Source organism: Macrotis lagotis, chromosome 5 (assembly GCF_037893015.1).
Source record: "Macrotis lagotis isolate mMagLag1 chromosome 5, bilby.v1.9.chrom.fasta, whole genome shotgun sequence".
Taxonomy (NCBI): domain Eukaryota; kingdom Metazoa; phylum Chordata; class Mammalia; order Peramelemorphia; family Peramelidae; genus Macrotis; species Macrotis lagotis.
Window position 1 is genome coordinate 119,878,933 of NC_133662.1, and position 15,353 is coordinate 119,894,285.

Sequence of the window (15,353 nt, forward strand, 5' to 3'; positions counted from 1 at the left end):
AGCTCACTTAGAGTGCCACCACTGAGGTCTTTCCTGACCCCTTGACAGCTCCTCCCACCCCTTATCTTGTATTTATCGTGTATGTCTTTTGTAAATACTTATATGTGTTCCTACCTTCTCCAAAATAACATAAATTCCTTGAAGGCGGGGACTTATTTATTTTTGCTTTTATCTCCCCAGTGCCTAGGGAAGTGGTGACTGGCAAATAGCAAGCACTGAACAATACTTGCTGATTAACTTTAACTTGCCCCTACTGATAACTGCAGTTTCTTTCAACCTATGTCCTAAAATAAAACGGCTGAATTTCTACTTTGAAAAAAAAAATTCATTCATTTAATTTCATTGAGGTACTGGAATAAAACTAACTAAAATTATGTATTCTTAGAAATGGAAAGGACCTTAAAGATAATATGGGTCAATTCCAAATTTAAATTAGCCAGTCAGGAAAATGCAAGCCTCACCCTTTGCTCTTCTTTATCTTATTCCAATTTCCTGTTAGAGAGACAATGTTCCTTTCTTACTACAGCTGCACAATTTTCATCATAACATAAATGGATCCCCGGTGGCCTCTGCTAAATGGACATTCTGTATGGACCTATGCAGTTAGTGGGTCTTAAGCCACAGGCTTCAACTCATAAGCTACTGTGAATAAGAAACAATGTTACTGGGGAGAATAGTACATTTACCCTCCCAATATTCCATTTCCCCCCCAAAATCAAGTTTGTCTCTCATATGAATGCAACTCAGTGCTTTCATGGGGAGCCCCATCCTGGAGGCTGTTTCTTTCTTCCTTTAGGGAAATAGTGAATCTATTTGGAAATCCACAATTGTACCTAAATGGCTATTTTCCAATGATCATAGTAAGAACTATGATTATAGCATAGAAAAATACAATAACTAACTAAATCCCTGAAACATTTTTGTCTGAATCTAATAATTCCCTGGAAAAATATGAAAATATGAACCCTACATTCGTCCCCCAAATTTCATTTGCTATACTAGCCAACCCTGACATTATAAGAAGTAATGGTCATATTTGGACTTTATTTACCCAGAAAGAACATGAGATTATTAAAATCACTGAAATTTAGGCTTAGATTTATGGTTTTAATAAATTCTGTGTCCTGTAAGCTATCATGCAAAGATCAATCCTACACCTTTGAGAGGTGTTGGGGTTGGTAGAAAGTGTGCTGATCTAAGTAATAAGAGACCACTTGAATCCTGGATTAAATATTTGATAGCTGTGTGACTATGAAAAAAGTCACTTGAGTTACTCCATCTATAAAATGGGAATCACAATATTGTAATACTTGCCTCACGGTGTTATTGCAAGCATCAAAAAAGATAACATATTAAAAGTTGCCTTGCAAATCTTAAATGTTTTTGTCAGCCATTGTTATTCTAACCAAATGTTAGTCTCTTTGTAAGATTAGGTTCATATTCTCAAAGGTGTAAAGTTATAAGTGTCCCTAGAGGTCATCATTCAACCCCTTTATTTTAGAGATGAGAAGATGGACAAAACAAAAATTAAACGACTTGTCCAAAGTCATGCAGGTAGTAAGAAAGCACCAAAATTTGAATTCAGGTTCTCTGACCACAGCATATTTTTCCCTGCACCACACTGGTACTCATGAAGACAAAATAAAAGTTATCTCACAACTGAAAGAAACTGTAAATGGTCTTTCCTTTATATTAATAAAAATGCACCTAAAAATTATACATGTCTCAAAATAAATAACCAACCAGTTTCACTCTTATAATGGTATGAGGGGGGTTGGGACTTTCAATTATTTCTGTCCTGCCTGTATTTCCTCATACTTTCTAGGCAGGTGATTGGGAAAAGGGGGGTGGAGGGGGGGTAAGCAAAGAAAGAGGTAAGGGAATATCCTGGACAAACAAAATGAAGGTTTATGCTACTTACGGCTCTGCCTGGATACTCTGATCCTCCGCCACATAGTTTGAAGGAATATAGCCCTGGAGTTGCTGCCCAGGGCCATCTCCCTTCTTCTCCAAATGCCTGGCAAACCACCAGCCTTCATGAGAAGAATCCAGGACTTGGAGTTTGTCTCCAGCTCGGAAGCTCAAATCTTCTGCAGTCCGGGCCTGATAATCAAATAGAGCCACGAAATAATGGCCATGGCCCCTTTCTGGCTCAGGGGTCTGTCTCCGGCCTGTGGAAACAGGTGGGGAATGGGCATGTGGGTTCTCAATCACAACAGGTTTATCCACTTCCTGAAATAAACAAGGAAGGCAAGGCTCCAAATAAGTACAGTATTTCAGACATAAGTTTCCCATGATTTGGAACCTGCTGTCTTGCCTTCTTTTTTCCCCCGACTGGGGATAAGGGAGAGATTTATTTCCTCCCCCTCTCAAGTCTCTGATCAACTTTCCCTGCCCACACCGGGCACAGTGAAAATCAACACCAGCTTCCCATGCTTGGTTGGGTTTGCCTAACACAACTTCTGACCAGCCGGACCAGCCAGGAGAAACTTTCCCCAGAGAAATTCTGCAGTTCTGTCAGAGCAGCTGCTTGCTATCCCAAGTTACGAAGCATAGAGACAGGCAAGCCCTCTCTTCTCACAAAGAGGGTGACTTTTTTCCTTCTGAGTCCAGGAATGCAACAAGAAGATCTTAGTTAGAATTAGTGTCAGCATCTAAGGAGAGTCTTCTTATTTTCATCTTAAATAAAAGTTAGAGAGAAAGGGTAACTCCAGGTAAATCTTTCTCCTTCTCCTTTGGGCCCTGTTGTGGCCAGAATCTCCTTCCCAGTTTCAATTTGGCTCCTGTAGTTTGACCAACCCTGACCTCCGCAGCTCCTTCCTTCTTGCTAATGAATAACCAGCTCTCTGAACCGGTTGCCTTTAACATCCTGAGCTATGTGCAGACTGAAATAATTTCCCTTACTTCCTGGTTTGCTTTCGTCTCCCTTCTGAATCAGATTCCCACTCTCCTCAGCCCTCCCTTCTCCCAGTCCTGAGTTGGAGTTAGGCGCCCTCACCAGGGAGCTGACCTGCTCTAGTTACTTCTGCCAAAGAGTAGTCTTTCTTCACCCCCAGCCTACATCATGCTCGATTTCTACCTATATTGGGTGCCAATATAGAAACTCCACGAAACTCCACTGACTGCCTTGGTGCCCCCCGCCACCAGCGGGGGGGGGGGGGGGGAAGACAGGGACAATGGTAGCTATCACACTAACAGGGGAAAAAAAACTATAGATTTGAAGATCTGGCATTTGTTCCTGGAGAAAGAGGCTAAGTGGGAAGGAAGTATTTGGTTCTTCTCTTTTCAGTGTCACTCAGGGACTTTAAGAGACTCAAAAGAAAAATCACCACCTAGAAAAGCACAGTATCATCACAAATCCGAAAAGCTACTACCTCCTTTCAATGAATCATAGAATCATAAAATCATCTAGTTCAACTCAACTTCCCCATATTACACATGCTGATGCAGAGACATAACACACACACACACACACACACACACACACACACACACAAACAAACACACACCCAGACACTCTCCTCATTGAATTCCAGGAGTTCTCTATTATCCTCAAGAGCAAATATGAAATTCTGTATTTGGCATTTAAAGTTCCTCACAACTTCGCTCCTTCTTATCTTTCAAGTTTCATTTTTTAACTCTTAACATCTTTTACAATCCATTTCCACTATCCTTTTGCTGTTCTTCATGTTGCACTCCATTTCCCAACTCAGCACATTTTAACTGCCTAGAATGTCTTTCCTCCTCTCTTCATAACCATCTCTTGACTTCCCTTGCCTCCTCCAAGACTCATCTTAAAAAGTTTAAAAATAGGGAGTTCCTAATTTCTCCCTCTCCACTCCACAATCCCTCTGAGAATTCATTCCTTCCTTCTTTCTTCATTTCTTTCCTTCCTTTCTTTCTTCTTCTTCCCTTTATTTTTTGCTTCCTTTCTTTTTCTGCTTTCTTCCTTTCTCTCTCTCTCTCTCTCTCTCTCTCTCTCTCTCTCTTTTGCTAGATAGAGAGATAGATAAATAAAGGTTAATACCTATACATATTTTTGCTTATTATGTCCTTCATCCTAATATGAGTTCCTGGAAAGCCAGAACTCTATTTTTGCACAATATTTAGCAAATAGAAAACACTTAATGATTGTTAACTGAAAAAAAAATAAGGAATGGGATAGGGTAAAGTTATTGTGTAGTTTCATACAGAAGGCTTACCTGTTAAATTTTAATCTCAGGACTTGTCCATAATTCCTTTAGCTTAATTGACATATTAGATCAGAGACAGAGTTAGAAGATAACTTGGAATTCATCAAATTCCCAAGTCCCTTATTTTACAAATAAGGAAACTGAGACCCAAAATAATACTAATTCTAATAAGTTCAAGGCTAAGAAATTATTAACTTTGCATTCTCATGACCGTAGACTGGCTTATAACTACCCCTGCCCCACCTATGTCATAATTGAAATAAGCAGAGTGGGGTAAAACATTAAAAATGGATCAGAACAGATCTATCTCTAGTACTAAGAAAAAAATCTCAAAAGTCTAGGCTGTACCACTGGCTGAACTGTCTTTTTTATATATAAAGAATAATGCCTGTCAACAGGCATTTATTAAGTTCCTACTATGTAGCAGGCACTGTACTACAGGGTCCTGTGGATACAAAGCTCAAAATAAAATGGTCCCTGTCATCAAGGAAAGTATGTTGCATAAAAAAGCATTATGCACAAATATGTACAAAATAGTTTTATATATAAAATATATGCCCAATAAATACAAGATAATTTTAGGAGGAACTAATAGTTTATAATAAAGAAAAGTCTCCTATAAGATATGAAGTCTGAATTGAAAGTTAAAAAATATCTCAAAATCTTAAGAGGTAGAATGAGAAGGGATTACAACTTGATATGGGAAGGCAGACAACCTAAGCAAAGTCATCCTATCCAAAGATGAGAAATGGAATATTAAGTGTATGGTATCACCAGAAGGCCAGTTTGCCTAGACTAAATAATGTGTGAAAGAAAACTATTTAGAAAGGTAGACTGGGGCTAATTACTGAGATCTATATACAGTCTATGTCTCACTTTAAATCGCTGTATCATCTGAATTTCTCCAATTCATCTTCATGGTCAAAGTATAAGTAATATATTAGCTGTTATAAAATAGCTATGAAGTTACATAAAGAACTAGGGTTGAATGTAAAACCAAAATGTATATTTATAATAGCATTTTCTTCATGTCTTAGTGATGAGCCTTCTGTGTATGTTAATAATGTCAGCCCTCCATTAATGTGATTCAATGCTTGAACTAAATGAGGCACTCATGAGGCATTGAACAGTTAACAAAAGAATTTTATTTAGCCCTACATAAAAAGGTTATACAGTAAAACTTAGCTAAGGTAGAAATAACCCCATTCATTGTTATATAGAACTAAGTCTTGTCAGTACAGTGTGGGAGATTCAAGCCACCAAGTCATCGGGGAACAATCTCCATTGAATCAAACCATTTAAGTCTTCTGGTGACCAGAAAACCAGGAAGTTCATCAAAGGAGGAACAGCTTGAGACTTGCCCCAACCCTCAGGTAATAAGCACTGACTTTATCACCTTTTAGAAAAAAATCAAGCCTAACCCATAGGGAATGAGAGAACTACCATTCATGTTGGCAAGGTCCTGAAGTTCTTCTAGAGGAGCTTCCACCATTTAGATGCTCTCAAGGCTTATATTATACATCTTCCTAGCATAGGACAAGGCAAAAAAAGAAAAAAAGAAAAAATTTATACCCCTCCCCCAAAGAATCAACCTAAAGAAAAAAATTTAAAAAAACATATATTCAAGACTTTTCCTCTTCCAAAGGACCAAGTCTCAAATCATAACAGGGACTAAATCTTTGCAGATCATTCCAGACCTTGTATTTCCCACTGGATGTCCTGATTTAAGATGGTAACAATAGGCAGGAATAGCACCAGAAACATCAGGACCAAGATCAGATGATGACACTTCTGGAATTATCATTAATTTTTCATCACACATCAGGATCACCAATTGTAAAATGGTTAAAAGTTGATAAAATTTAGATAAAATTGATGCTGAAACTCTCTCAATACTACCAGGCACTCAATACTCTCTGGCCATTAAACCATCCTCTTTTCTAAATCACATCAGGGAGATAGACCAGATTAGATTAGGTTAGATTAGATTAGATTATGTTAGTTACATTATTATGTTATATACATATATCATTTACACATACATCTATCTACCTATGTATATAATTTATGAAAAATTATGTATAAATGAATATAATATAAAATATATTATGTTATATAATATAATGAATATAAATTAATATATAAATATAAATGACTATAATATAAAAATATATAATATAAAATATACGTTATAAAATCTTTGCCTCATTAGATGCTCCTGTTGAATATCTGCTCCCTTCTACAAGAATGACTAAATAAGGACTCTCAGTCCCATCCAAGAATTCTGAGTTGCCCCTCAAGTCAACTAGAGCATCCTCTTTCTTCCAAGTTAATACATTTCAAAATAGTTGTATTAATGAGAGTTTCTCCTCCTCTATGCTTTTGAAAGCAAGGTACCTCCCCAAAATATTACCCTTTGGTCCCTTAAACTCTTCCTAGGAAGAAATTATTGAACCATTAGAGAGGAAAGGAAACCAGATGATTGAGAGGTACTTGAGAGATTTCTCCAGGTTTCAAAGCTTCATCTGAATGGTCAATAACTTTGAATCCAAGGCAATCTCACCAGTAAAATAATAAGGAAGTGCTGGAGAGGGTCAACCAGAATTATGTACTAAAGCATACCCTTCTTACCTCTTAAATTTTTGCCAGAGGTTGAATCCAAGAAAGCACTGCATTGGGTCTTTTTTTTCCTGGATGGGAGGTTGACCTAACTGACCTAGTTAGTCAAATGTATGATGATACTGCTATTGATTACAAGGGCAAATCTTATTTCCTGGGATAAGAGAGTGTCATTTTTCCATTGGGTAGAAGGTTAAAAGTCATTTGGATTGGATGGGCACGAGTTTTTCAATTTGACAGGAATGACATTACCAATCCCAATATCCATATTGAAAATTGACTCTTTCCTCAACCTCTACTACTCTCTTAATGACTACAATCTGGATGACTAGCACAGAATGTCTCTGATGGGTGCTGATATGTCCCACACACAATTAACTGTAGCAAAAAACTTAAGCAATGTTCCTTCCCTAAAGAGGAACGTTCTGATTGTATAGTTCTCTACTCTTTAGGTGTTGGACCACTTGAACAGCTCCATAGTCACCACCTACAAATCAGTATAAATGAATATCTCTCTCCCATTTCTCAAGATTCTCTTATATGCCAGCCATGGTAGCCTAAAGTTCAGTTCATTGGGAAGACCTTCCAGAATGTCTGTTCCCTAAATTGTCTCCTAGGATTAGTGCTAGATTAATAACTACTAAAGTCTAGTTGTATATACCTCTCTCACAATGTATGAAGATATGGGTAGGCAGGCAAAACAAGATTTCTTAAGATTCAGGTCCATACAGATGAGGGACCATTGGACTAGTGGAGGAGACAGGGTTTTAGGGCTCATGCTGGACATCTCAGTCTTGAACAGAGTCTCAACCCCTTGTGAAAGGCACTAATACCAAAGGAATCTGGGAAAATGTGATTTAGGAATTACCATATCCATTTAGCAGTAGAAGTTTCCTATGCCCCTCACATCCTCTTTTTAGAGGGACCATTTTACATCACTCAATTCATAAAAGGCAATTCAGGATAAAGGGTGTTCAAATGTTGCTGGATCATGTCTGGGGCCCAGTAGTAGATAAACTACTGCTTTCCAAAAGTGATAAGAGTGAGGGGCAGCTAGGTTTCACAGTGGATAGAGCACTGGCCCTGGAGTCAGGAGTACCTGAGTTGAAATCTGGCCTCAGACACTTAATAATTACCTAGCTGTGTGGCCTTGGGCAAGCCACTTAACCCCATTGCCTTGCAAAATAAAAAACCCAAAAGTGGTAAGAGTGAGTGACCATTTTGGTCAACTTGAAGTTCCAGAAACAAAATAGTTGATTATTCTACCAACCTGGGACCTGCCAAAAGTTCTACTCAGACTGTTTTTATGGAAAAATGAAACTAAAAACACTGGAATCTGCAAGGTCATAAAAGTATACATAGTAGGAACTTTAAAACTGCTTTTTCATTAATTGGTTGATCAACAAGTGGTTGGGTTTGGGCTTTGAGTTGTTTTGACTGTGGTGGAGCTAGATCTGTTTTGATCCATTTATATTCTCTTATCCCACCCCCCTTGGGTCATTTCTGACACAGCTATGCCAGAAATAGTTGTGACAAGCTGTTGACCTTGGAAAGGAAAGCTAGGGGCATCTAAGTGGTCCTGGAATCAGGAGTACCTGAAAATCTGGCCTCTGTCATTAAGTATTACCTATGGGACCTTGGGCAAGTCACTTAATCCCATTACCTTGAAAAAAAAAGAAAGGTAAACTAAAAGCCATCATAGGAATCTTACCCATAACTTTGACCTTTTTAGAATTAGTATTAGTCTGGCCCTCAGTTTTCTCATACATAAAATAAGCAAATTGGAATTAGATGAAGATTGGAAGGTCCCTTCCAACCTAAATCCATGATCCTGTGAATGAATTAAGCTAAAAAGAAGAATGTACAGGCTCTAAGATTAAAACTTAATCAGAAGGTCTATTTAAGGCTACACTTTCACTTCATCCCCACCCCCCCACCTCCAGACACACACATACACCATACACATACAGAGAGAGAGAGAGAGAGAGAGAGAGAGAGAGAGAGAGAGAGAGAGAGAGAAAAGATACTGTCAAATAGTTTTCATTAGATATTTCAGGGCTATAAGTTGTTATAGGCTCAATTTGAAAGAAGTAGATTTGTGGATGACTTGGTAAAGGGGGACCATCAGAATAGCCAGCATGGGAGTATATGTTCTCTAAAACACAAAGACTCAAATAAATATCTGAACTTCCCTCTTAGATTATGGAGAAGTGAGTGTCTCTAGCTTAATCCTGTCTGTTTCTGGAATTCTCTGGGTTTTTCTTCAAGCATTGTACTAAAATTTTACTTAATTAAATATATGGTTTTCTTTCCTAAATTCTTTCCTCTGTGCTCTGCCCTCTAAAGCCTTCCTTGAATGATCTAAATGGGATATCTTTAAAATGAGAATGTCATAGGATCAGATGGGATTGAGGGACCCCTACTGTCCTTGTGCTAAATTTCCTGTACAGTTTCGCTAGCACACCCATAACCCTGTTATTTACTACATTCCCTGCACCCCTCATTTTTTAAAAGCCACATACAAAACTCCATCCAGAGATGACATCATTGGTTTCTGCCTCCCTAGCAGGGCATCAGCTCCGTGACACTCCTGCCTCCACTCCCAAAGCATTTATTCACACTGACAGCAATATTTGCTCAAGCTGCAGCTGTCTCAAACTTCTGCTTATATTTCACCAAGTGATCAGTAAACCAACACCTTTATAAGTCTGTAACAGGAAAGAACTATGAAGTTTCTAGTGAAACTCCACCAATAAGGTGGGATCTGATTGCTCCTGAGTTAGGCTACTTGGACAGTGGCAGACTAAGGAGGCAGGAGAAGGAATATATAGGGGTATGCTGCTAAATATTTAACAACTCCATTGAAATATATGCAGAGGAGGGGTGGCGCCGTGGCGCCGTGGATAAAGCACCGGCCGTGGAGTCAGGAGTACCTGAGTTCAAATCTGTTCTCAGACACTTAATAATTACCTAGCTGTGTGGCCTTGGGCAAGCCACTTAACCCCATTGCCTTGCAAAAACTTAAATATGTATATATATATATATATATATATATATATATATATATATATATATATATATATATATATATATATATATATATATGTATATGCAGAGGGCACAGTTAAGTTTAATGTTTATTATTACTATTTTCTCCATCACTTTCTTAAGTCTAGACAGTCAAGAAAATAATGAATCAAATTCTGATATGCTGCATTTGCAGATTTCTGAGGTTTAAATGCTCCTCTGAACATTTAAATTGACTCTTAAGCCAGTTTGAGCTGACTCCAAAACTCTCATACATACATCCAATCTATCGAATCCATTTCCTTTAGGAACCTCTCTTCTTGCCTTACAGATCCCCATCAAGAAGTAGGCAACATGTGGCCGCTGGGTGGCTCAGTGACCCTGGAGTCAGGAAGACCTAGTTTCAAATTTGACCTCAGACACTTAATCATTGCCTAGCTGTTTGATCTTGGGCAAGTCATTTAACCCCATTGCCTTAAATAAATAAAATTTTTTAAAAAGAAGTAGGCAATAATAATAATTCATATTTATGAATTTCATCTTAAAAAGTGAAAAAGGATGGACCCTATCCTAAGTTTTTCATTGATTTAAGAGGTTCTGTAAATAATTAGTCCTTGGGAAGGTATTCAAACCTATGGAATTCTGTTGCAGTGTCTTCATATTGGCTCTATTAGACCAAAACAGGCCCAGTAGAGTTAATGACTCATCAAGTTTCAGTTAGCAATATTTCTGTATGAAGTTCAAACTTCTATTAGAATTCCTCAGTTCCTTGGTGGTAAAAGTCAAACTACCTCCTGCTTCTTCAGTGTAGGAAATCACCCTCCTCCCCAAAGCAGCAACCAGGACCATTTTTTAAAGTTTTTTATATGTTAGAAAAATTTTATTAATTTTGAGTTTTACAATTTTTCCTCTAATCTTGCTTCCCCCCCACCCCCCAACAGAAGGCAGTCTGTTAGTCTTTACATTGTTTCCATAGTATACATTGATCTAAGTTGAATGTGATGAGAGAGAAATCATATCCTTAAGGAAAAAAATAAAGTATAAGAGATAGCAAAATTATATAATAAGATATCAGGTTTTTTTTTTTTAAATTAAAGGTAATAGCCTTTGGTCTTTGCTCAAAATCCACAATTCTTTCTCTAGATACAGATGGTATTCTCCATCACTGATAGCCCCAAATTGTCCCTAATTGTTGCACAGATGAGATGAGCAAGTCCATCAAGGTTGATCATCATCCCCATGTTGCTGTTAGGGTGTAAAGTGTTTTTCTGGTTCTGCTCATCTTGCTCAGCATCAGTTCAGGTTTTTCTTTTGCTTTTTTTTTTTTTTTTGCAAGGCAGATGGGGTTAAGTGGCTTGCCCAAGGCCACACAGCTAGGTAATTATTAAGTGTCTGAGACTGGATTTGAACCTAGGTACTCCTGACTCCAAGGCCGGTGCTCTATCCGCTATGCCACCTAGCTGCCCCTCAGCATCAGTTCATACAAATCCTACCAGGCTTCCCTGAATTCCCATTCCTCCTGGTTTCTAATAGAACAATAGTCTTCCATGACATACATATACCACAGTTTGTTAAGCCATTCCCCAATTGATGGACATTTACTTAATTTCCAGTTCTTTGCTGCCACAAACAAGGCTGCTATGAATATTTTTGTACAAGTGATGTTTTTACCCCTTTTCATAATCTCTTCAAAGGTATAGGCCCAATAGTGGCTTTGCTGTATCAAAAGGCATGCACATTTTTGTTGCCCTTTGGGTGCAATTCCAAACTGCTCTCCAGAAAGGTTGGATGAGTTCACAGCTCCACCAATAGTGTATTAGTGTCCCAGATTACCCACATCCCTTCCAATATTTATCATTGTCCTTTCTGGTCATATTGACCAGTCTGAGAGGTGTGAGGTGGTACCTCAGAGATGCTTTAATTTGCATTTCTCTAATAAGTAATAATTTAGAGCAATTTTTAATATGACTATGGCTTTGATTTCATCTGTAAATTACCTTTGAGTATTCTTTGATCACTTGTCAATTGGGAAATGGTTTGGTTTGTTTTGAAAATTTGACTCAGTTCTCTGTATATTTTAGAAATGAATCCTTTATCAGAAATACTAGTTGTAAAAATTCTTTCCCAATTTACTACATTTCTTTTGATCTTGATTACATTGGTTTTGTCTGTGCAAAAGTTTTTAATTTAATGCAATCAAAATTATCTAGTTTGTTTTGATTGATGTTCTCCACTCTTCCTTGATCATAAACTGGTCAAATAATAGAAGAGGTACAGGGCGGCTAGATGGCGCAGTGGATAGAGCACCGGCCATGGAGTCAGGAGTACCTGAGTTCAAATCCGACCTCAGACACTTAATAATTGCCTAGCTGTGTGGCCTTGGGCAAGCCACTTAACCCCATTTGCCTTGAAAAATCCTTAAAGAAAAAAAAGAGGTACAAAAGTTAACTGAAAGAAATAATTCCTTAAAATTTAGAATTAGACAAATGAAAATTAAGAATTTCATGAGACATTAAGAAAAAATAAAATAAAGTCAAAAAATGAAAAAGGAGAAAAAATGAGAAATATCTCATTGGAAAAATAACTGAACTGGTAAACAGATCAAGGAGAGATGATATAAGAATTGCTAGGATACTCCAAAGCCATCATCAGAAAAAGAGTCTAGACATCATATTTCAAGAAATCATGAAGGAAATTATCCTGACATCTTAGAACCAGCAGGTAAATCAGAGATAGAAAAAACAATCTACCAATCATCTCTGAAAGAAAACCCAAAATGAAAACTCCCAGAAATATTAGCAAATTCCAGAACTCCCAGGTTAAATCTATAAGTGCATACTGAAATAAGAAGACAGCAAAACAGTAGTTCTTAATATGAACAGCACAATGCTATTATTGCCTTTGAAAGATGAGGAAATTCAGTGAAATATTTGTCAGGGAGTCTGTCTAGCCAAAAAACTGTAGAAATATGTGCTAGAATCCCACAAACCCAGGAATCATTTCAGGTCACCAGTCAAAGAGTTCCTCTACTGACATGTAGCAGATTCCTTTTGAGGGTCAATGATTCCCTGCCAGGTCATAAAGAATACCAGGAATTTCATCTCCAAATTGATATCTTTCCAATTTGGCAAGAATTTGGTATTAGAGCAAACTCTGAGTATCATCTTCTTCCTAAATCCACTCTGACCATCTCTGTCACCATCTTGATCTAACTAAACTGGTTTACTATTTGTAATTACACTAATTTGCTCATTGGCAAAATAATGCAAGAAGACCAGCATAAATGCTTCACTGCCATCCCTTGAGTCCCTATTTTCGTCTGACCTAAGAAAATGAAGTCACACAAATAATTGCTCCTAAAAGACTGGCTCTAACCTGGTTCTATATAGCCCATCCACAAGCTGGTCTGCAAATATTATGGGCCATAATGAGGTCAACAAAGGGAGTGGACTATAACCTCCAATCATGTTAATACACTGACTGTATGTAGATTACTTGCCTGCTGTTTCCACAGCAAAAGAAAGTAGAACTCTTCTCCTGTCTCATTCTCATTCCCACCTTGAAAAGTTAACCTTTTATTTTCTCTGGCCATATCACTGCCACTCTGGACATGGTCCAACACAGGTGCCCATTCTTTCTCTCACTCTCTTTCCAGTCCCCTTGAAGTATTGCCCTCTACCCATTAAAATGTAAACTCTTTGAAGATAAGTGCAATCTTGTTTGCTTTTATATAGATTTCCAGAATCAGAACCATGTCTGAAGCATAGTATGCACTTAATAAATACTGTATCACCTATCTGCTATAATGCATGAACAGACATTCCATTGAAGGCAAGGTTTGAACTCCCTGATGTTGGTCAATCTAGCTAAATTATCTATCTGCATGTGCTCTCCCATTCCCACCATTTTTCTGGCTAAAAATGACTTATAAAAATGATCTGTATCCTACAACTAGTTTAGAATGTTATCTGGGGAAATCACATTCCAGGAGGTCCTGGAAGATGGAATTTAAGAACTTCTGAAAAAATTCAGGAAAACTGCAAAGTTTTGCTCTATTTCAGTACTTAGGTTTTTTTCTATTCTAGATCTAGGAGGCTGTTTTATATTCATCATTCTATCTAAACTAGATTGTGTACCTCTCTTAAGTCTAATCTGGTGAATCTCTTAAGTCTATGTCAGTGGTCAGAGAGCAGAGGCAAATAGCACTTATGACAAGAAAGGTAATGTGTTAAGTCTAAGATCTGCTCTTCAAGCCATTCCCCAATTGAGAAATGATCAAAATATATGGACAGTTTTCAGATGAAGTAATCAAAGCTATCTATAGTCATATGAAACAAATGCTTCCACTATTAATTGTAGAAATGTAAATTACAACAATTCTGGGATACTGGCTCATACCTATTAGATTAGGAGAGGAAAGGAAAATGACAAATGTTGTAGGGAATGTGGGGAAAGTGAGAAGTTAATACAATTGTTGGTGGCCTTATAAACTGATTCAATCATTCTGTAGAACAATTTGGAGCTATGTCTAAATCCCAAAAGAGATTTAAAATAACAAATAGGAAAAGAACCAACACATACAAAAATATTTATAACAGTTCTTTTCTGGCTGCAAGGAATTGCAAAATGAGGGAAGGCCCATCAAATGGGGAGCAGCTGAACAAATTATGATTTGAGATTATTATAGAATACTATTGTGCTATAAGAAATGATGAGCAGGTTGCTCTCAGAAAAATGAAAAATTTACATGAGCTGATGCAAAATGAATTACATTGTTTATAAAGTAACAGCAATATTGTAGATGAGCAACTGTGAATGTCTTAGCTATTCTCAGCAATACAGTGATCCAAGACAACTAAAGGATTTATGAGGGAAAATGCTATCCATCCCCAGAGAAATATATGTCTATATATCTGGATATCTTTACTTTCTTTACTTTTTTAAAGGCTTTTTGTTCTGTATTTTCTTTCATAACATGGAAAATCTTTTGCATTTCCAAATCTTTATCATATAACCTATGCTAAATTGTTACCTTCTCAATGGGGAAGGAGGGGAGGGAAAGAGAATTTGGAACTTAAGTTCAAAAATAAATGTTAAAAATTGTTTTTACATACAACTGGGAAAAACAAAATAAAATAATAAATTAAGAAATACCTCTCAAAAAAAGGGGAAAATATCTGCTTTTCATCATACATACCCTCTGTGAAAGACAATCATTTTCCTCATCACTCAGACCTGAAACTGAGGCATAATCTTCAACTTCTCACTCTCTTAGCTCCTCTAGCTAATCACTTGCCAAGTTCTGTAGAGTATATCTTTATAACTTTTCTCATACGTCTTTGTTTTCCTCTGAAACAACCCTTAGATTACTGCAATAGCCTACTGGTTGGTCACTCTGCCTCAAGTCCTTTCCCACTCCAGTTCACTCTTCAAAAATTGAACTACCTAAAACATGCACATGACTATATCATTACCACCTATCATCATTATTATGAACAATCTTAGTAATATTGC

At 37.3% G+C, this 15,353-nt stretch overlaps 1 protein-coding gene across 1 annotated transcript in view; it reads right to left on the reverse strand.

Annotated features, from left to right (window-relative positions):
* The window catches only part of FRK (fyn related Src family tyrosine kinase), a 117,388-nt gene extending 114,475 nt beyond the window's left edge, over positions 1–2,913 (reverse strand). The window contains exon 1 of the mRNA XM_074187403.1: positions 1,922–2,913. Within this exon, the coding sequence (XP_074043504.1) occupies positions 1,922–2,295 (374 nt within the window). The 5' untranslated portion in view covers positions 2,296–2,913. The remainder of the gene's footprint in view (positions 1–1,921) is intronic.
* Between the last annotated feature and the right edge of the window lie 12,440 nt (positions 2,914–15,353).